Source organism: Anguilla rostrata, chromosome 14 (assembly GCF_018555375.3).
Source record: "Anguilla rostrata isolate EN2019 chromosome 14, ASM1855537v3, whole genome shotgun sequence".
NCBI classification, from domain to species: Eukaryota; Metazoa; Chordata; class Actinopteri; order Anguilliformes; family Anguillidae; genus Anguilla; species Anguilla rostrata.
The window spans coordinates 18,136,149-18,159,991 of record NC_057946.1 but is presented as its reverse complement, the minus strand read 5'-3'; the positions used below and the strand labels follow the sequence as shown (position 1 = coordinate 18,159,991).

The window sequence follows — 23,843 nt, the reverse complement described above, 5'->3', positions numbered from 1 at the left end:
AAACTCTATGAAGAAAAAAATATTTTGTACTTCTTTTTGTCCATTACAAAACAGAATGTAAATACATTCAGCAGGAGAGTGGACGCTGAAGTTTTAACAAAGCCACAATAGAAGAGCACTATACACCTAAACACCTCAGAGTCATTCACACAAGGTTAATAAATGTAAAATGTGATGTAATAACAAAGTAAGATAATGTAGGCTAATAATAATGTTAGATAGACCCACTAACACAGGGATAAATTAAACAGACCAGCTATGACACTCGGTCAGTAATGCTACTATGCCCCTCACATCGTAAATTAGGGGTGAGCCAGTGGAATCCTCCAAATTCAAAAATACAGCATTGGTTGAAATATAATTTCCACATAGCGCAGTGAATTGAGATTATGACAGGAATAGCATTACTTGGTAAAATTGTTTTTAAATGCCCTTTTTAACTTTCAGTGCTGAGTCGATAACTTAACGGCAACAGAGAAGTGGGCTATTTGTAAATACCTAACGTTACGTATAATGTACGACACCTTAATTAGGTAACGGTCAAATTAGGCGGCGAACAATATAACGTTACATTTCACCAGCGTGCAGTAATCAAACTACAAGTTGAAACGGCATTGTAACGTTAACTTACGTAACGGAGAAATCGGGTTCCCTACTTAACTCATTTAGCTAGTACCAAAATTAGCAAGCCGAAAAGCTAGAGCTAGCTACTTAGCAACATAAGTAAGCTAGCCAAAAAACGTATTATTGGTAACTAGCACTAAGGTTATTTTACTAATCTAAGTAGATAGACAATTTATTTGTCAGTTTCTCAATAACACTGTGGTTATTGGGCCAGTATAGATCGAATACTGAAGATCGAGAACATTAGCCAGGACGCTGGCTAGTAGTACCTAGCTCATTGGCTAAAATTAAACAGAGACTGCCCACTGAAGCAAAGTAGCTCATGTTAGCTTACTATTTTTTAAGATCGCTTTACACTTACCGTCGGCTGAAGAGTAGCCTGTTTGTGATAAAGAATTAGTCCACAGCTCTGCCGTTCACAAATTAAGGTAAATAATTCAGGAAATTGGTACTTCAGGGGAAATTTACACTAATGTTGCTAGCTAGCTTCGTATGTAGCTTATAGCTCACAAACTACAAAACAGAAACAAAGTCGCCACAGAGTGACACTATCCACACATCGTCGACAGAGCTTCTGCGCGTTTAATGACGTTAGTAGCAATTCCGTCGCGTTATGATGATGTGACCACAAATAACTACTTCAAGAGTTAGCTAGACATGCTTTGATTCAGCTGGGGTATATTAGCTCTGTGAGTACAACTTCTGACAAATGTATTTGCGCATATTCATTTAATTTGTATATATTTGTGATTACCTGTACCTTCTCAAGGCTGTTATGTCAAATCTGTCTGGTATTCATAACACTCGACGTTTCACGTGATTTAGCATCGACCTTAATTGCTGTAAATGGTTCTTCTGCAGAGCTTTGTAGCCAGTTGTCTGACCCTCTGCTTGTGCGCGTTCTTATTTACTGATTGAATATATTGGTTCATTATTAGTTTATCAGTGACAAAATATGTGTGGCATGCATTGGCTGAATACTTAATTTTGGCTATAAATGCGTGTTCCTTGTCTTTATCTAACGTTAGCTTTCAGAATTTGAGTATTCCCTGCTCCTAGCTGTCTATATTGGTTTGTCTATAACCCACCAGTTTCTCCTGACAATTCTTGCTTTCATTTCACCAATGCGCTGAGTTAGTTTGGATTTTTAATCATTTGTCTGTAATATCAGCTTAGTTCTACATCCTAATATATATTGTAGGAAGTGTTTTCCAAGAGTGATAAAAGTAATGGTTAGGCCTATGTACATTTCTGTTCCATTTGAAAGAATATTATTATTATTTTTTATTATTCCTGCGTCCTGCCTCTCACCCAATGCATGATGAGATTGGCTCCAGCACCCCCCCACGATCCTGACCAGGAAATGTGGGTATAGAAATCGATGTTTTGATGGATGGATTATTATTATTGTGGTCATTAAAGATCCCATGACGCTCATCGCAAAGAGTAGCGAGTTCCCTGGTGTCCTGGCTAAATTCCCAAGCTGGCTCACTGAACCTGCCCTCAAAACATCACCCCCTTTGATTAGCTAAGAATTGTTCTCTTCCTCTCCACCTCAACTGATGTGTGTGGTAAGCATTCTGGTGCAAGATGGCTGCCATGCATCAACCACGTAGGTGCTACTCATTGGAGGTGGTTCATCTCTATAATGTGCTTTGAGTCACTGACCGATGAGAAAAGCGCTATATAAAGGCAAGGCATTATAAAAGCTTTATATGTATGTAGCAACACATTCATTTCACAAAGAGTAGGTTTAGTAGGGTTGGTGTCAGTTACGTACTTCATATCCATTGGCAGTAAGACTACAACATGAAGACATCAGATTGCAGTTGGTTGGAACAGTTGATGTTCGAGCCCTGAACATATAGACATAGTGAAACTAAATATTTTTGGGATGAATGTGCTCTCTGACCACCATTAATAATTCATTCTAGTTTGTACAAAGTAGTTGGAGGCTGATCAGAATTAAAATTCATGTCTGTTTCAGCTCAAAGGTTGCCGATATAAAAAAAAAAAATTGGACATTCAGAGATGTTGGCTTCTTTTGTTGTATAAGGAGGTTGACTTTTGCTGAAGCCACAGTGGTGTCATTGGACCGTTAATGGTATATGCAGTATATAGCCTAGGCCTTCCTTGCATCCTGTTGATTCAGTCATTAGCGTATACGTTTGTTTTTATGTAGATGTGGAGGTGAAGGATGCTTCTTTAATATAGTATGTCATCTGCAAAGTAAGATACTGTCTGACATTACAATGATAAAAAGTGAGCTGTCCCATTTAGTTAACCCAGTTCTTAACATAAGCCCATCTCTTCACTGATACATACTCTGTAAATTTGGAATTTATACTCTAACACAGTTGTCCTCTAAAATGCATTGTCAGCAATGTAACAGGAGAGGTAATCTGGAGTTGATCTGGAGCAACTGTTAATATTTCTGACAGCAGCCATTCGTGACAATTATAGACAGCCTAGTGTTAACGCAGCAATATCATGGAGACTTTGCAGACAATTTTCCCTGCCCCTTGGGAATTCAGTTCTGTATCATTAGACATACAGTGAGACTGTATGTCCTGTTGATAACCTCATATTATAAATATGATGTATGGGCTAATACTAAGCAAGTGTGTTGAAATGGCAAGAAAAGTGGTGCCGAGTGACATTATCCAGACACATGTTTTACTTATTGGAGGATATCATGTGAGTTTCACTGAAACTGTTGTGGTTTCATTATTTTATTTGGATACTAATACAAAATGTATGGTTTGCCATCTGGCACATTAACATATGCATGAAAAATGTCTGGTGGCAAATGTATTCAAATGGGGGGAAATGATCACATTCACAACGGAATTAGATTAGATTACGATATACTTTTGCAGTTTATCTATCAAAGTGCATCAAAATGCAACTATTAACTACATGACTACATAACGAGGCAGAGAACACCCTGCTTGCTGAAACCTCCCTCTCTGGCTGACACTGGGAGATAGTGCTTCACCCCACAGGATGTCTGGCCAGTGTCAGCACTGGCACAGTCAGATTCAATTCCAGACTGTGGGGTGCCACAACACTCCCCAGAACTAGCCTACCACTTTAACTGGATACAACACCCACTGAAAGCCAACAACTGTGTATCCATCGCTGAACAATGGTGATGGGGAGCAATGATAAGTAGACATCCATTTTTAGTGTAAATATTAGAATAGCTTATCTTTAAAGAGTGTGCTTTTAGTGAGATAGGATCACAGACACAAGCAGGCCAGCTGGCCCGGCTCTTTAAATTTGGATCCAAACAGAGGGGCGTGCATACAGTATTACACCCAACACCTGTGTAACAGTTTTCTGCTTCACCTCCGCTCCAAAGACGTCCTCCATCCCCCTCTCTCTCTCTGCCTGCTTTCACACTGTGTGCTGATGGTAATATCTCAGCTCGATGACACAGCTACAAAACCAGTGTTTCATTTAAAAAAAAAATCAATAAATAAACGCATATATGAATATCCGGCCCGTCTGTCAGTGGACCTGTTCCCAGCATTGTTTAGCGCAATATTATCGGATTTGTTTAGAAAAGATGCCGGTACTGGGCCGACAGTTAGCCCGCGCTGTTTATACATTACCGATACAGTGCAGACAGTAAACACGGTAGCCCGGTCGCGTCCGCGCATGCAGGCTCAGTTGATACAGAGCGAGGCCGTATTTTGACTAGGCTCAAACCACACACCCAGATGTAAAGCGGAGGCGCTGAGAGAGAGAGAGGGTGGTGCTGTGTCCACCTGCGTGCCGTCAGCGTGACTTTACTCAACACGGCTCGATAGTGTGAATGTTCCGTGCACAAAGGAGGACGTCTTCTGCTGTCAGACACATCATTGACTTTGTTCAGACCCACTGGCAATGAAAAGTTAGGTTCACCAAGTCTTTGATATGCACGGGTGATGCTGAGGTTTCTTTGTCCCCCCCCAGTGTCCCTCTGGGGTTTCCCTAAAGAAAGCCCGTAGGGGAAAAGTACCTGCTTGGATGGTACAAAGTTCTTTCTTTCATTGAATTAATAATATTTTCCAAAAACACGCTTGACAGAGACTTACAGTGATGTCTGCTGAATATGTTTGTCCGTAGAGCTGAGTTACGCAGGATAAGCATAGTGCCCTCTACTGGCTCATTAAAAGTTATTTTTCTAATGCAAGTCTTATTTCATTAGCTTGCTATAGTTTAGTCTTATTAACATGCACTCCAGTGTTTGTCACACTAATGTAGTTGTTTCTCCCTGATACAAAAATTTTGTAGGTACCAGTCGTGTCTTCATTTTTTTGGTGGGATCAGATTTGACTAGCAGTACTGCTTACATTGACATAAAATAACTGTGTCTGTCCACCTATGCCAGCACCTTGCTTGAATTTGTAATGTTTATGCCCAGTGTATAGAGAAGCACCCCTCCTTTACACCAGTTGATTATAAGTTTCTCCAAGTTTTGCTACACAGAAGAAAGTAAGTCTGCTTTCTAATGCTCTCTGTTCCTCCACAGAGTGAATGGGTGCAGAACTGGAATGGCTCATTTGCTAAGCTCTTCTTTCATTGTCTGAAGTGTGCAGAACAGAAAAGAGTTCCCCTTGATTTAACCCTCTAAGTTCTGCTGATTGACACTAGCGTCCTGCTACATTGTGGTCTGTAGGGTTGAAAATAGTCCCTTACCACTCACAGATGAGTACATCAGACGAGTTAAAAATCTGTCTAAAAAAGAAATGACGAGAAGTCTGATGGAGCTGCTGACTTATCTCACGACTGAGAACTGGAGGACGTTTCCAATGGGCCGCCTCGCCTGCCAGCAATAGGTTAAGGAGAACCATGCAAGCACTCGCATGCTACATGCAGCTCAGTCAGAATAATAAATAGACTCCCTTCATCCCCATGTTCCTGCTGCTTGTCACGGCTGAGTGGGAAGCAGCTGGTCTTTCTGTGGTGAGTGATTCATAAGAGAGCCTGGACTCAATGTCCTCTTGAGTTCTGGTGCGTTTACATGCGTGGGTCATATTCTTTCCCACGGCGAGATGCTGTGTGAGCTGGTACACTTTAGACCTCAGGGTAGGGGTGTTCCTCCTGATGCCGTTTCCAGGTATAGGTTTTGTGGAATGGCTAATATGGACATGCGATACACTCAAAATATGATATTTTATCTCCCATTGGAAAAATGTTTAAGGTTTGAGCCTTGTCCTTGGCTTTAAAACTCAACTCAACACAGCACTCAGACACACAGACACGCACACACATGCGCACACACACACACAGACACGCACACTCAGCCATATGCACACACACACATAGACACGCGCGCACACACACACACACACACAGGCCACCTGAGCCTCGGTACACAAAGCCGCTCAGACTGTTTTCTCGCGTCTCAGACTGCGCTGAACGGGTGACGCAGCGATGGCTCTGAGTCAGCTCTGTCTCCTCCGGCCTCTGGTGTGCCGATCCGTGGCCCAGCTGGGGGTGATTGCGACACGCGCCCCAGGGCTCCAAAACCTGCCCAGGCAGAAGATGGCCCCCCTACCCTCCCTCGCCCGTCTGTACGCCACCAAGAAGAGTAAAGGTGAGTGGAGCACTGGGCTCATCGTCCGCTGCCCTGCACACACACACACACACACACACACACACGCACGCACGCACGCAGCCGTCCTCAGAGCCGCGCATAGGGGTAGCAGAGGGGCCGGTGTGTGATCTTTTGCTATAACGGCACTCTGTGCAGCGCTTGTTTTAAAGTCCTGGGGTCTCGGCTGGCTCTCTTCTCCTCTTAAGCAGGTGTTTGTTCTGGGTTTCTGCTCTGCTTTTATTACTAATGGCTGGAGTCATATACCTGCATGCAGGTCTGTCCCTTTCATTTCCATGTCCCTTTTAAAGAGGCCTCAGATTCAAGAGATTAGATTCTTCTGTGTGTGTGTGTGTGTGTGTGTTCTGTCTGTCTGGTCTGTCTGTCTGTTTTTCTGTCTTTTCCGTCTGGCCTGTCTGTATGTCTGTGCTAAGAAGTAATTTGGCCTAATCAATTACCAAAATCAATGCTGCTACAAACCCATGTAATTTATTTGCTACCTTCTGTTGTGTTCTGTTCTCTTTTCATCCTTCCACCACCCTCTATTCTCTCAGTAGACGCCTTCACTTCATATTTTGAATCCAGCGTTGCAGACATTCATAACGTTACGTATTCCACTGGCCGTAGGGCTACTGTTCTGTATGCTTGATCCTGTCCCCTGTCCCCTCTCCTCTACTCCCAGACTTCTGCCGTTCGTCCCCTATCCGGTCAACTCCCTGAGCACTGTGTCCCCAGTGAATTAAAGCAGGCCCAAATAACACATACTTATTGGACACCTGCAGTCCTAACCAGCAACCCTCCTTTACCTCTCAGAAACACCTGAACGGGCTGTACACAGTCAGCTGACACACTGCCTGAAAAACAGCCCGCCCTGGTCCCCAAACACTGTATCCCCCAACCTTTAATCTCCTTTCCCCCCTTCCTAAAAGGGTCCCTCTTATCGCTCATGACCCTTCCATACTCTGGCCACCCAATGGTGGAACAAGCTTCCCACTGCAATCCAGACAGCTGTCACTCTCTTTGATCTGCACTCTGAAAATTCACCTGCTTTAACTGCACTCTGAGTTGAATAGCCCCCATTATGCTAAATGTAACACTGTACCACCAAACCCATGTTATTTTAAGCATTATTGCCCTGCTCTCCCTCTTTCACCTACTCTGGTACTTACATATATTGTAGGTTTATGTGACGGTCGGTTGTTACACTGATAACTTGGCAACGACTCTACCCTTGTCCATGCATTTTTGTCAGGATATCTGGATAAGGACATCCACCTAATGATTAAATGTAAATATAAATTTGCAGTATGCTGGAAAATGGAGTGTGTGCTGGGTCATCAGCACCCCTTTCAAATTGCAGGAGGTCTGGATCACTCATTTTGCCTGACATTGTGAAATGTGTTCTTTCTCTGAGAAGTCAGTCATTCTCTCCATATCAAACGAATGGGAACCTTCTCAGGGTGGAAAAAGAGTTCAAATTCCTCAGTTCCAGCAATGCGCCAGAATCATGCCACAGTGTTGCAGTTATGAGCATTACGGCTTTCCCTCACACAATGACAGACTTTGTGCTTATCTGTGTAGATCATAATGCAATTATATTATTGATCTAACGGCCAGCAGCGATGCTACGGTCTGTATATGTACTGTATTTAGTCTGTGCATTGTGTACGATACGGTCTGTATATGTACTGTATTTAGTCTGTGCATTGTGTACGATACGGTCTGTACATGTACTGTATTTAGTCTGTGCATTGCGTACGATTCTTTGCTCCAGCCAAATCCAAGGGGCAGCAGGCGAAAGTGAACATCAACCCGGAGCTGGTGGAGGACATCATCGACCTGGAGGAGGTGAAGGCGCACATGACCGCCGTGCTGACCTCCCTGAAGGACGACTTCAGCCGCAACCTGAGCATCCGCACCTCCCCCGGTAGGCGGCCCGCTGGCCTATGGGCACCGTACCCTGCCTGGCCTGCATCTGGCAACCGCTGTTTACAGCTGTAAACCAGCCCGGGGTCCTCTGGCACACTCCCTTAATCTGCTACACTAGGCTGGGGCTTTAACAGGAAGCTGCTGAAAATCCATGAGCACTTCTCTGATTCTGCTCCGTCACTAGTTCAGTTATATTCATTTATAATATAGTAATAGTAGTAATAGTGGTAGACATAATTACATGATGTCATGAAATAATTTTCTATTATACTTGTTATGTAGTTAATAAAATGTGGTATAATTAATAGAAAATTATGTTAAATAATTTTCAATTCTATCTATTGTGTGATTTGTTTAATTAAAAAATGATATAATTATGGAATATTTAACTGCGATTCATTTAATTATTTCCGTTTCAATATTTGAGGAGTACAAAGGGTAAATGCAGTTTATTCTGGCGGGAGATGACCATTACATGTTGTAGCAGATCATGTGATGCATTTCTTCCTGGGAGCAAACCCTCATCGCTCCAGAGTTCATATTCAAACTGTATTCCAACTCCCACCCTGGCCATCGAGACTGAAGCCACATGAAGAGCAGGTCTGGTTTGACCTTGTTTTGTTGAGCACTTCCGGGTCAGCGTGTCTCAGCTGTGGGCAGCCCGGGAGGGGAGAGCGGCAGGATGCTCGCTGGGCCCACACGGCTCTTCGAGCAGCGCTGAACTCGAGCCTGGGTCTTTTGTTCATCTCTGTCCGCTGCTTCCTCTGTTCTGGGTCCAGATGCAGAATTACTCATGGAACCGGAAGAATTTGGCTTGACGGTAAATTTAACAAAACAATAAAAGAACTGGAAGACCCCAGGAATAAAATGACATCAGATTCAGGAGATGGACGGTTTGGTAACAGTCTCATCTGGCTCTCATTATCTGCTGTGTTTACTGTAGAGGGGAGCTGAAAGACACCTCAGCTGAGGGCAGTGTGCTGACCCAGGATCAGTCCTTCACTCTGACAGGAGTCAGCCGTACGCTGGAAAGACTGATCTGGGGCCTCCGGCCTAAACTCGCTAGCCCACATTGTGACAGGTTGTCGGTTACAGGATTAGGGAAACTGCAGACGATTTTCAGAGTGAACCTAAAGCCCCTCAGACAGCTGCAATGTTGAACCGGAGCCCGGATTCATCTGCAGCGTGAGGATATTATTCCGTAAGCGCATCCATCAGCTGGAGGGCAGGATTCACTGTGGGTGCCTGGGACACAAACCCCAGCTATCTCTGATATCAGCCCCTGTGAAGCTCCAAAGCAGCCTCTGTCTCCATTTACTTAAGGTGGTCTCTGAGCTCAGATGTGAGCCAGAGGAAGCACGCAGCTGAAGCGTCAGAGAGTTTCTGCAGACGGGGGGTCCGTAGTGCCCCTGAAACCTGTGAGTGTCCCTGCACTCCCGCCCCCCTTGCTCCCCCCGCTCAAGCGTCCCACCCCTCCCCAGCCGGAGTGATTGTATAATTCCAAGCTCTCATTTGAGCATAGTGCAGTACTGGATCTCCAAAGATCTCAGAAAACAGAAAGCTGCTAGGTTGTATAGCCAGCTGAGGGGCTAGCTCTCAGGGCAGAGATGCACTACAGATTATATCCTGACTGTGCCTGTTCTTCTGTGGTGCCACACCTAGAGGGAGTTTCACTCGGTATATTTCCCTCCTCATTGCTCTCTGATCCCACTGCTTAATAGAGTACCGGTGGTCCTCCTGAATCAGTTGCATGAGCAATGCCTGCAATGACACAATCCTGTATGAGTGTGCATGCTCCTGCGCGACTGTGCACGTTTTTGTACAAGTGTGCAGGTTTGTGTAAGAGGGCGTGACAGCCGTGGGATAGGCCTACATTAGGACAGGGCATACCAAATTAGAGTCTAAAGAAAAATGGCGCAAAGTTGTTTAAGGAAAAAAATATGACAGAGAAAGGGTCGTGTCCTGACCAGGAAGAGCCCATTTGGGTAATCGTTTCCTTGCTGGGTCTCGTTTGGATGAGGCAGGGGAAGTACCAGTATCCCCGGTGCAAGTACTAGCAGATGTGTGGTGGGACTGGGGCTCAGGTAATGGCAGTGCCAGAACTGGGTCACACATCGGCAGCAGGGCTGCAGACTGGGCTCTTCACACAGCCCAGGCCGGGGGGGGGGACGCACCCTTACAGAGCCCCTCCCCCTGTGTCACTGCACTGCTTCTTTTTTAATTTAAGGAGTAAAATTGCTTTATTATGTTTATGCTTTGTTTGGCCAGGGGTAGGATTTCCTTGCTTCTTTGTGAGCAGGTCCTTACATGCACAGTACTCCCGATGGAAGCATGATTCTAAAACACTTGCACTGAGCTGTTAAGATTTATAGCAAGCAAATAATAAATCGGCCAACTTTTTCTTCAGTTTTCAAATACTATTAGAGAAACTAATATTTGACATTGTGTGGTGTTTTATATTAGACCTTTTCCCCTTTAAAACGGCAGAAGAGATCAAAGTGCACAAAGTATGTTGGCAAAAGAGCGCACCGAGCCCCACAGCGTACTCTCCCTTCAGCGGCAGCAGGAGGAATGATGAAATTAGACAGAGACGGAGGAAAGAACGAGCCCTGAGTTAAACCAGACGAGGCCACCAGACGCATGCTGGCAGTGGGTCTGGTTCTCTGCCGTGGGAGGAGGGGAGCCCTGTGCACTGACTCACACTGCAGAGTTCCCCATAAGCTGCAGCCCAGGGCGCAGTGAAGGGCTCTAGGATGTGTAATGGGTCTGAGGATTTGTTCGGATACAAAGCAGTTTCTGTGCTGCGGCGGGGTTGTGGCTAAGCGAGCAGCGCTCTGCCACCGCGATTCTGGCCGTGCCCGGCCTCAACTCCAGCTCTCCTGAGTTGTTCTGGTTGCGTCTGAATCTCTGTTCGTTTTAAACTCGAAACCCCAAAATCTGTGTCTCTCTTGACCTCAGGAGCCTTGGACCACATCACCGTCAGCACCAAGGATGGCCGGTTCCCCATCAACCAGCTGGGCCAGATCTCGATGAAGTCTCCCCAGCTCATTGTGGTGAACATGACCGGGTTCCCAGAGGTACACTGCTTTTCCCCATGTGTTAAACCCCCTGGAGCCACCACAGTGTTGCCTGACGAGTTATGAGCAGTTTAATTATGCTGGTGCACCAGAACGTATATTATTTGTAAGCTTGTCCACTTTTCTGCCAGATTGGTCATTTCCATGACCACAGGTTACCTCAGAATGTGGCCATTCTGTTAACTAGGTATCCATGGCAACAACCAGGCTCAGGTTCTTGCACACTTTATTTGATTTAATGCTGCTGACTTAATGACTTTGACTTAATGCCATATAATTACATCATGCTGCAGCCTGAGAGGCACACGGGAGCGTTGTTAACCTGATGATCGGCCGCCACTTATTTTTTTAGAATGAGAGAAATGTGCAAAACAGGGAGAGAAGGAGGATGTAAAGGAAAAAAAATCATTTGAAAGGTATCTTAATAAGAGCGGAGCTCTTTCAACATCCGCACGCCCTCCCAGCCTTCGCATGCGAGCAGAGCGGTCCGTAGCGTCCTGCCGCTGAAACCTGAATCTGCTGTTTCGCCTCGCTTCAGACAAATTGATTGATTATTTGGGAGCCCCTTTGTTCTTGAAGAGCGATTGAAACAAAGGCCAAGAGTCTGCTGCGTGTTGTGAGAGGAAGGAAGTGACCGGGTTCTGCTCCTCCAGCTGAGGGCTGCGCCAGCGCGATTTCTCCACAGGCACGCACTTCACAAGCAGCCGCCGCCGCTCCGCATGCCTCCTCCGCTAACGTGCTCCGCTAACGTGCTTCGCTAACGTCCTCCGCAGCTGCTGATGTGGGCTGTTACCACGTTTGGTTGGGTTGGTCTAAAATGGGGATCTAATGGTCTCTCACATAGTTTCCCCCCCCCCCCTCCTTTGTAGAATAGGGTCCTGTTTTAAGAAGAGAAACTTAAGCTTTTCCTGAATTTATGAAAGTAAATATTCATCTTTTGTTCTTTAGGGTCTTTAGCTTTACCTCAGTGCCAGACATGTTCTGTGAGCTCAGGACTGCAGTTTGTGAACTACAGTTAAAACACACTATATGTATCTCATTCCTTCCATTAAGTAAGGTGCATGATTTGCTTATGATAGTGTTTCAGTTCTTGCCAATTAAAATGTAGAAAATAATATGAATACCTTGAAAAGTCAACCTTTCTAAAGACTGTCTTTGTTTAATATCATTATGAATTGTTACTTCTGACCTAAATCACGTGTGATGATTTCATAGGCTAGGACACTGAGGTCAGAATACCCCCTCAAATGGCAGGAGCACGGTACAGAAACAGCACCTCATTACCCAACATCCCTGCAGAACCAGACCAAAACCCAGCAAAGCCAAACAGGCCCATAATGATTCTAATCCATTACATATCCCCTGGAGAGAGCATTGTTTTCCCGCAATTAATTAAAATCAAATAAAACCCAAATGTACACCCCCCACTCAGAGCCTATGGCTGTTACACCCGTCTACAGAGGGCATTAATTACAGCGCAGTTTCTGAGAGCGCAGGGTTTCCGTGTGTGGCATCCATGTCGTTACGGAGGTGTTTTTACAGTGCTACATGTGGAAGTCTCAGTTCGCTTTGAACCTGCAGTATTCAATCAACTCCAGGGTAATTCTGTGGGCCTTTTTTTTTACATATTAACCAGAACATGTCTGGTGTTTACAAAACTGCAGAGTCTCCCAGCGGCCTCAGTAACCGGAGCTGTTGTGAAAACCGTGTGGATTGAATTTCAGGAACAATCTAACCGTGGCATGAAGTGCATTTATTGTGCTGAAGAAACAAGAGATTTAGATATTTCGCTCTTTTTGAAGTCTGCACAGATGTCGGCAGAGGTTTAAAAATTATTAATCACAAATATAAAACGTTTTTTTTTTTCACCCTTTGTAAATGTAAAATAAATATCATAATCAACTGTTGAGAAATGTGTAGGCATCATTTGCACACTTATGATACTCGGGGTATTCCTGAGGTGTTCCCATTGTCTTCATCACATTATAGGTTGTATGGAAGGTGATGTACAAAATATTCTGACATTCTTATTTGACCATTTGCTTTATGGAGTGCAAATTACAAAGTGCAAAAGTGTCTGTGCTGGGCTCAGTACGCTCCCTTATGTGTTGAGTTGGTATGTGTTTTGCATATTCATACCTTGTGTACTCAAAGGCATATTGTCCACTGTTGGCCAGCTCTACTGAAGCAGGTTTGTGAGCTGAACGTTCAAGAGGTCCCTGCTAGTGCCCTAAAGCACAACCGCCAGCACCTCTTCAGTTCAACACAAAACTTATCTGAAGCATGTCTTTAGTCTGTGCTCTCTGCGGACCCTGGCTGCAGTGCATTGTGGGAAGCAGCCAGGAGGTGAGCCCAGGTCATCAGGGGTCAGCCCCTGCACTGCGCCTGAGGAGACGGGGGGGTCTGACGCTCCCCTCCAGCACTTCCACCCCACATGTGCCTTTTCTCCTCTTTCTCCTCTTTTTCCTCCCTTCTCTCCGCTGCCCCTCTTCAGGGAGAGAGCACAAACTCTCCCTACTCAAGTCCTCCTGCTCAAAATCTCCCATCGGATCAAAGGCAGTGGGCCAGCCCCTCTCCCTGGTGCTCTTACAATGGGCGGGTGGGGGGGGGAGTGGGAGGACGCCCGAGTTTGGCAGTGCAGGCAGGTAAGTGCGCCTCAGCTGGCAGCCATTACCCCTAATGCCCCTGTCTTTGATCTGCCCACAGGCCACGGCGGCGGCTGCCCAGGCCCTCAGAGACAGCAGCATGAGGCTCAACCCCGAGGTGGAGGGGACCATCATCAGGGTGCCCATTCCCAAGTGAGTGAGAGTGCCGGCGGCCATGTTGGCTCTGCCTGCGCTTCAGTGGCTTCAGTGTGAAGGTAGCACGCACACCACAGCGCCTGTTGCCTCAAGCTGCTTGGCAGCGCTAGCGCTGTGTTCTTCCCAACCCTTTTAAAATGTGATATTGGCTCCATCTTGCTGTGATGTTTAAAAAAGCACAGAACGTGAAAAAGCCACCACTAAAAAGCAGATGTAGAACATTTATGACGGATTAGAAACCTAATTACCACTGTGCAGTGATACACATTGAAGCTCATAGCATAACAGCAACATGACAAGTTAATTCCAGGCTCCAAAAATCCTTCATAAAAATAGAAAGGTTTTTGAAGTGTGGTGACAAGTAGCATAATTTAGACGTGGTAATTTGAAGGAAGCCGATATTGTGAAATTAAATTTTTTTTTTAATTGCTCCGGTTTTTCAGATGTCATTAAAAGTGCATCTGTGACCAGAGGCATTGGTGTGCTCGGGCTGTAATGGAGTTAATAGCGGTATTCCCCCCTGATCCAGCTGGAGCCTTTGTGTTCTCTCAGAGACCCAATCCGCTGCGGTCACAGGTCCAGCAGGACGAATGCAAGCAGTCACCGGTGCCAGTCCAAATAGTTTGATGTTCTGACCGCACGCTTTAAACCCAGGAAACATTTCGTTCTTCCTTTTTTTTTTTTTTTTTGAAGCCCAGCGACTCTAGCAGGTGTTTGCAGAGCAGAGAGAAATCGAAGCCTGGCCCAGTAATCAGTGCAGGAATGAGCATTTGCATTTCCAAAGAGAGTGGCTCGCTTGATTGGCCTGAGTTGAGCAATTACGGTTATTGTTTGCAGTAAACAGGGACTATTCACGGACTGTTTGCAAATGGAATTTGGCTTTTCAAATGAAAGAAAAATTGTTGCGCCAACAAAAACTAATTGTTGAATGCAGTCAAAACTTTTTAAAGTCCTGAAAATAGAATGTAAAGTTATGTTATTGAAAAGGTTAAACTCGTATACTAATGATCTTCCTTTAAGGTTATGTAACCTGTATGCAAGTACACAATTGCTTTAGTGGGAAACTCAAAATGGGACTCAGATCTTGTGTGCGTAATTTGTGAATTGGACATTCCACATTTGGGTGGGATTGGTGAAATTTTTTTTCAATGAGACTCCGATCAGTTGTTGTGTTTGATTCTGCCATATACAGGTGTGTGTAAAATTGTTGCTGTTTGTAGGAAAGCTCTATAACGTAGATTGATCACTGTTATATGTCCCTTGAATCACTGAACTCTCCGAACTGGAGTCTGTAATCTCTGCTTTCAGACGCACCTTTGAGTGGTCTGACTCCAGCTGCTGACCTGCCTCTGAGTTTAGCAGAAAATAGGATTTAATGCAGTTGAGTCTCAGCTTGCAAGTCTGTTGCCTTGATACTGCAACCAAATATAAAGGTTTAATGTCTATTTCTTTGTGTAAAAAAAAAAAAAGACTGCTGTATTATTTTTTGTACCTACAGTATTTTAGCACTTGCATATACGGTGCTCTACACCACCCCTGGATTATACTGCCACTCTCGCCTACCGGCCAACAGTTCGTATGAAAACTTCCTCCCATAGGAAGCCATTGTATCCGTACCCTGCTATATCGCCCCCTACTGTCTGACAGCTTCCAGATCTCTGACCTGTTCCCATGTAAACGTTACAGATGCATTATTTAAAAACTTGGTATGCTGCCAGCAAATAAAAAAAATAAGAAATGAGGGGAAAATGGTGACTTGCAAATGCACACAGTTTTGAACACAGTTTATCCAGAAAACAAAAAGGCAGGACTATTACGGTGTATTACTGTTTTATTAAGAACTGCAGTTTATGGAATGATAGTTTATTTTTCATTATCTATATGTCTCATTATTTAGCAATTAGGCTTTACCCGTTCTTTTAATTAGCACTGGGCAATTAGACTGTCCTGAGTCAGGACCAAAAGCAGGCACTGCTGTTATTAGTTTGTGTGAACTGGCCCTTTTCGGCTAACGTTTTTGGACCTCTTTAGTTTTATAATCTCTGTCTCTGTCTTCGTGTAATCCTGAGAATGGGGGCGTGTCTGACCCACAGGGTGACCAGGGAGCACAGGGAGAACCTGGCCAAGCTGGCCAAGCAGTTCAGCAACAAGGCCAAGGAGTCGCTGCGCCGGGTGCGATCGGGTGCCGTCACACAGCTGAAGAGGGAGAAGGACCGGGTCTCCGAGGACACCATCCGCTTAATAGAGAAGCAGGTGAACCCACCTCTCTGTGGCAGAGAACTGCGTGGGATGCAGTTAAACTTTTAATCCAAACTCAGTGAAAATAAGTATATACATGCTATAATACGCTTACAAGTTTACTTATGTTTTTATGGGATATTTTTTATATAGTTATCTATATGTTATCTGTGCACATTTTATATGGTTATCTGTGCACATTTACTATCCAGTAAAAGCTGGATATTAAAACATATATTTTATAAATCTGGATATAAAAAGCTGTCTCTCTTTCTATTGGCCAGGTTCAGCAAATGGCAGACAGTTTTACAGCTGACATAGAGAAGCAACTGGCCAGCAAGTCCAAGGAGCTTCTGGGATGATATCCGCTGGAGATTCTCTTACTGTGTGTGCTTTTTCCATGTGTGCTGTTTGAGTGGACACAACATATTAAAATGTGAAATTCTGAAATAAAACAAGATTCGAGCAAGTTGACAATTTGCTGTCTTCGAATATAAAATGTGGACCAAGGTTGGTGCTGAGCAATGTTTGTGTGCTCCACTCGTGTAAACGTGTATAGGCAAGCCATGCCAGGATCTGTAGGCCCCTTTCTCTGTGCATTTTAAACAACCTGGGAAAAAATGGACTTTTAATGTGATTTTGGGTCCTCCTGTTAATCAAGTGAAAGCGCCACACTGAATGTAAACTCAGTGGGAGAGGGATTTGGAACCACTCTGTGGGATTTCAGCTATTAGTGCGTTGGCTCAAATCCTTCTTCCCAGATCCATGGATTAATACATCAGCTACTATTATAAACCCTGTACACTGCACACATTATATATGGACACCATTACCACTTTGGCCATAATTAACCTTTCTCCCTCCATGTTAAGTAACATTCCCAATGCATATCAGATAGTAGTGGCCATTGTATCTATGGTGCACTGTCTTGTATAGGCATCCTTCTGATGTCCACTTAAGAAACATAATGGCCATTTGTCTGTGGGCTGACCATAACTAGTGCTTTTATTTGCAATTGTTTGTTGACTTCTAGTACAATAGTAAAGTAACAAATATTAGTTTGGAGAAAATAGAATATTGGTCTGGAGAAGATAAAACATTACAAGGACAGTTTATGGTTTCCATGCCATTGGTAATTGAATTTGAAGTGAACATCATTGCCAGTGTATCTTGAATACATGTGTTGGCACTGAGACTGTAGTCCCTGGGGTGATTCTAGACACACTTTGAACAACTCCATTCAGTTTGGGATTGTGGCTTGGTGTACTCCCAGATCAAGACCCCCAAATCCTGGCACCGTTGCTGTCCTTTCAACAAACACAGGAAATCATACATTATGCTGGACCCCTTCTCAGAAGCATTATTTCCGATGGACAAAAATACTCGCGGTCATTAAATAAACAGGCGTTCGTGTACAGCAAAAGGGGAAAATGGCAGTGTTCTTGTGCTTTGGGTCCATATGTCAGCAATTAAAGGGCATTGTGTATCTTGGCCAGGAACAGCGGCTCATGATAGATGAAGCAGTGAAAATCAGTCCCTGGTCTGAATGCAGACCTGCAAATTGCTTTCAGCTGATAGCCTCATTTCGGTTGACATTTATCAAGTGTGTTACAGTACGTCCACCTATTTACTACTGCGAAGAGACTGATAGGGAATGCAAAACGGAGGACTTAATGTATTTTTTTTTCCTCGGCTGGAAAAAAATACACAGCACTAAATGGCCTCTGTAAACATGCTAATTGATTGAGCGCTCGCGGCTTGCTTTCTGGCTGTGTACGGAGTTGCGTGGCTTCTGTGCCAGCTCCAGTGACCCCTGGCTGGAACCGCTGGGCTCAAAGATAAATGCGTGCGGATGTGCCGTGGATGCAGACGAGCTCGAGTGGTACCAGAGCAAATGCACTCAGGAAGCGCACGCGCCCTCCGAGCGGATGCACTCTAAGAAAATACACGCTGCTGAAGCAGGGCACGTGCACTCAGGAGAGCACTCAGGGATCCTGTTGTAGTGCTTCCCCCCTTCAATTGTTGTTTTCAAAGTAAAATGAAGAGAAGTGAGAGTATTTGGAGATCAGGAAGAGGATGGAGGCACATTCGGACGGCTCCACCTGTGAATATTTGGTCTAACAGGACCACTGATCTGCACATCCATGATAATTTGCTAATTATACGATGCAATTTTTAAGAAAATGTCAGCACATGGTCTTCCCTCTCCATGGTACAGTGGTTTGTTTCAAGGTGTCCATTAGAGCGTTCCCAAAAGCTCACTGATTTTCAAACATCATTCTGGGCCGGGTATGACTTAGGCTTCCCTTTAAAATCAAATAGCTGTCACTCTCTCATCCAATCACAGTGCAGCTAAATGCACCATGGAGACCGCAAACAGATTAAACCATTGAGCCGGTCAAGGTTCATTAGAATAAATGGTCCCAATCATAAGAAGTAATGATTTAAATAGAACCGTTCCTGATAACAAAATCAGCAAATTGCTGTTGAACATTTTAAATTCCCCTGCACCCTACAGAATGTAAGGTAATGTGAGAAGTTTAAACCTTTAAAAACACCCTTTGTCTCAATCAACTTGTTTTGTGAAAATTAAAAAAGTGTCGTAACTTCATTGAAGTAGATCTTATAACCATCATCTGTGGGATCTGTGCCTACAGTATCATCTGGTATGCCTTTGAAATGTGCTCTTCAACTAGATGAAGTTGGACTTCCAGTTACAGGTAATGCAACAAACAACTTTGTTGTCCAATGCAGAGGATAAAAGTGAATTTCTTTTGTGTCTAGAAGACAGAAGTAGTCGTATTATTGGACTGATGCAACACTTCCTCTTTTACATTTTCTTTGTTTACATGTCGTGCAGTATTCTGTAAATCGCATCTGGACCCCTGGCACAGTAGCTGCTGTATGGGCAACAGCCAATGGGGATCCAAATAAATAAGTAAATAAATAAATAAAACATGGTCACATGTGATTAGCACATGAATTGCAATGCTTGAACAATAAGCAAGTAGACCTTTGTTGAAAAAAGCCAGTGGTAACGGATGCAGGAAAACTCTTCAGTGGCTCCGCGCTTATTTTACATGCAGATTATTCCAGGCTGAATTATTTATCAGTTCTGTCTCTGGGGCTGAAGGCAGTGGAGTTATATTGATATTCTGGTTTCGTGAATCTGAGCACTTGACTGACAACGGGGTATCCCACAATGAAGCAGGCTATTACGCTGCCCTGTCTGTCTGCACTGATTACCATCCATCCTCGCATCGCTGTTCAGATAGTTATGGGGACTCGAGTGCGCATTTAATCACTTCACCAGCGTGGAATTGGCTCCAAAATGCCCATCACATCCTCGTCACTGGAGTGTACAAGCTACCTGACGTTCTCATCAAGAATGCAATCAAGATGAACATAAATGGCCTCCATATGCAGAGGGAAAAGATATTTTGTCAGGATATTTGTGTGTCATAAGGGCAGAATTATTGCATATGTAAATTAAACTGGAAATTAATTATTTGAATTTCATATTCTGTGATACTCCACTGGGTGGGATGGGGGGAGTGAGTCTTCATTGCTCATTTGAGGACTGAAGAAGAAAGTCAAACGGAAGGTAGACACATACTATAGAGAAACATACCAATACAATGTGCAGGCTCTTAGGACGAAACTGGAAAGGAACTGGTATATTCAGTTATAATTAATTATGCACTGAGACTGCAGCTGAGAAGTAGCCACGCATAATCTGGCACAATGTACAAAATAAAATGGTAACATTTAACCTTAATATAAAAATTGTACATTGTTGCTGATGAATAAATGAAGTCAAGTAAGTGTAAATGAAATTAAATTGCTATTTATTCTAAGTCTTGTCTTTTGAGTATTTATGTTAAAAGACAAGAACAAATGGTTGGAAATTGGCAATTTTGTGAAACTGTTAATGTGAAATAGGAGAATTGCATGTTTAATGTCTACAATTTAATAGTAGAGACTATAACAAGTGAAATGAATGAGAAAATGATTGCAAATGGCAAGGTTATGGCATTGACTGCAATGAAGGCAGGGTTCTATACATCAGGGCGCTTTGGATCCAGGGCCATACCCATCTGCCACGGTGGGGTGTGGGGGGATGGGGAGGGCGTAGGAGCAACTACATAATCAGGTAACTAATTCTAGGAGGAAAATTGTTTCCTTCCAGCCACTTGTATCCGGCAAAAGTGACCTGTGCAATCCCAGTTTGGCGAAACGTGCACCCACTTGGAGGAAAACCCTTGGGTGTAAAGGCAGGGTGCACGGGATGCACGCTGTCACAGAGCAATCCCCTCAAACAGAGCGTCTTTGAGCTACGAGTGGTTAAGCTGTCAATTCAAATCGTCTGGACACTGTGATTACCGGCGCGGGAGGAATTATATATTTAGCTTTATGCCTGCCACAATTTCCTGCCCCTGCATTGATCCTAAGTGACTTGTGCACTGGATAGCCCCCGTCTCCGAGGAGTCGTACTCGCACCCATGGAACACTGTAATCAGCGGCCCCCCAAACGCGCGCTGAGGAACGACAGGCCGTGGAAGGGGAAGGATCGCAAGGCACATTGTGCATTCCGCACATCACTCATAAACCGCTTTCTGATTCACGTGTGGAAGGAGGAGAATTTGGCAGCGCCAATAATGTAAGAATAACACCAGCGTTTGTTTGGTTTGGGAATTAGGGCTTAGTTGCCCGATACAGCTGCAGTGAAGGTGAGAAGTGTGGAAGCAGTTAGCCGGTGGACGTCCGTCATTAATTGTCCTGCATGCGCGGGCAGTTAGGCTTAATTGGGAAATCCTCTCAGCTGGAGTGGGGAGGGGTGTTATGGTGAGCTGTGGGCAGCTCCCTGGGTCAGTGAGGTAGGAAAATGGCACATCAAAGAATCTGGTGCGTTAGGTGTCCTCGAAAGTGGTTTGTTAACAACCTGAGGTCTACTGACAAAAAATGTCAATCGAGTGAAGGGTAAAAAAAGGCTGGACTACAGTACAATACAATAAATCCAAATTAGTTATATTCTTTGCTTCGTCTTCATATTTTCATCTTTATAAGTATTTGTGTTATTTACTGATTTCCTGCAGGTGCACTTTCTGAATGACAATATTTAGGGGGCAATGGCACAGCAGACCATCGGTTTGGGCGCTCACAGAACCCTGGAACTGGACAGCCATGGGGTCAGCGAATTTTTTGTTTTTAGCTCATTTAAATACTGAGCAAAAAACAATCCGGCAGGCCCTGCAGCTCTCCAGCACCAGGGTTACAGACCCTGGTTATATAGGATATTGTCAGTGTATGGGGCAGTATGGGGCAGTGTAAATACCAGTGTGAGTAGAGGAGACAGGGTCTAAGCTGTGTTTTTCTGCTCTTCCCTCTTGACTGTACTGTCTGATACCTGATGAATAAAGAGCCCAGGGGACACTGGCATGTTATGGCCTCCAATACTATTGATGCCTCCTCCTCCACTTCCCTGCATGTAATCACTCCTCCTCTGGCGGTTGGCTGCTTCATTCCAGGAATGGAGGGCTGTGTCTGAACAGCATAGACAGATTCTGCTGATCCTCCATCGGCCTATGTTTCTTCTGTGGAATTAGCTAGGCTAAGGATGTTGGGTCACTTGGGTGAACCTGAATCAGCTGCTGTAGAGCCATGAGGACATAGGTAATGCAGCAGCATGAAGGGATTGGGTTCTGCTGGGTTCTGTGGATGTGTACTGGCAGCTTGGGCCTGTAGCAGGTGCAGATGACAGCTACCTCCTCACTGATTTGAGCTGGTGAAAGAGACTGACAATGGCCCAGACATAATCACTGTACGAAAATGCACATAAATATGCAATTTTGTAACAAATAAATCAATTATTTGTATTTGGATTTACAGCTCAATGTAAGTATAAATGCTCAGTATAAATGATTATAAAGTATTTAAATTATAAACATTTTGCTTAGGATTTTAGTGCATGTTCTGTAATAATGAGAAAAAAAAAACATTCTCAGAAATAGTTTCATCAGCACAGTGTTCATGTATCTGTTGTTCTTCCCAGCCTTGGTGTAATTAATGCCGTCCATGGAGGTGTCCATTGTTGTAAACTTTTTACTCTGGATGTTGCTACAGTAGTACAGAATACATATATCGGCCAAATTATAATTAATTTAAATTTTCAGAATGTTCTTACGTTGGAGGAATTATAAGGCATTTATTTTAGTGTACACTATTACATGTATTTGTGTCAAAATTATTTCCAGCCCATTTTTAATCAATGACATTATGCACACCGTGGTGAAATAAACACATTAAAACAATATGCTATATCAGTACTGTATATGGGAAAATCTCTCATCATGTGTTTTCAGCTCCTATTGTAACTCCTTTTTGTTCTGCATTTCTGTGATGAAAATACATTTAATTGAAAGAATGTTTTATTGATCGTTTTAAACGTACCGGTGTCAAGCAAATCATAAATATTGTGCCATATTTGGTCTTTAATATCGATTGTAAATGTGAACTATTTATTTATGCTCCATTACGAACCTAATGGTATAACTCTCTGCCTGTGCAGGATATTAAACTGCCAATACCGATTCCTGTATGTGAACTTGCGCTCTACCACATCAAACCAAAGTTCAAAGCCATTCCAGTGTTTCACAAAGGATTGTTCCTGAATGTCAGTGGTCTGCATTAAAAACCAAGATTGTTCTCATGTCCTAGGGTGGTGTATAATATTTCCATGGAGACGAGACTAGTTGTGGAGCAGTCAAACAGCTGTGTGAGAGGGATGAGCTGCAACAGGGATAACCCTCTTAACCTTTGGGGTGAGGCTGACTGTCCCACAAGACAAATGGCTTCATCTCTCGGTGTTATCCGTAGCTATGGCTATGGCTAAGATGATAAGTTATCAGTATAAAGAAAAAAGTCATTCTGGTGCATCTAATTCATTGTCTTATAAATGTGGTCTGAGGAGCTCTTACCAGGGCTGTGTAGTTCTGTCAAAAAAGACCATCTGAAATAATACACGATGAACCCCACAAAAACGATCAGTTGGAAAGCAAATACATGGACTGGACAGGAAGTCTGCTAATCTGTAACCCAATACTGAGGAAGGAAGAGCTCAGGCACCAGCCTTCAGAGCTTTCACCAATCATATTCATCACAGGGCTGGACCCAGACTCATTAGGCCACATTGCTGCACTTAACTAAACATCTTTTTCATAAAATAAATGCTTCCAGGTTACTTAAAGCTGAGGTCGTGGAAGCATCTGATATCAATTACTGCTGTGATATTGGACCCTTCCAACCCCGTTGAGCCAACAGCACCATGGCAACAAACAGGAAGTGCACTCCAACACAGATACGCGCATTGGCCTTCTCCTGAAAAACAAAGGTTGAGGGGGGCGGGCTGTGAAATGTTATTAAATAATTGGTTCCTGATGCTTGGCTTTCCTTGGTATATTAATTGCAAGATGATTAAAACTTTTTTCCTTGCATTGTCATTATGGGTGGGCAAATGTATATATATTTCAATGGGGTTTAACTGTCATTTGGTGAAAAGGAAATCAGATGTTGCTTCAAGTTCAAAAAGGG

At 43.9% G+C, this 23,843-nt stretch overlaps 1 protein-coding gene across 1 annotated transcript; it reads left to right on the top strand.

Annotated features, from left to right (window-relative positions):
- The first annotated feature begins 1,179 nt into the window (after positions 1-1,179).
- mrrf (mitochondrial ribosome recycling factor) lies at positions 1,180-16,730 on the top strand. Its single transcript, XM_064306879.1, has 7 exons — positions 1,180-1,313; positions 6,024-6,211; positions 7,983-8,135; positions 11,096-11,214; positions 13,921-14,012; positions 16,109-16,268; positions 16,538-16,730. Exons 2-7 carry the CDS (start codon positions 6,049-6,051, stop codon positions 16,613-16,615), a joined length of 765 nt encoding a protein of 254 aa, XP_064162949.1. The 5' UTR covers positions 1,180-1,313; positions 6,024-6,048; the 3' UTR covers positions 16,616-16,730.
- Positions 16,731-23,843: the final 7,113 nt, after the last annotated feature.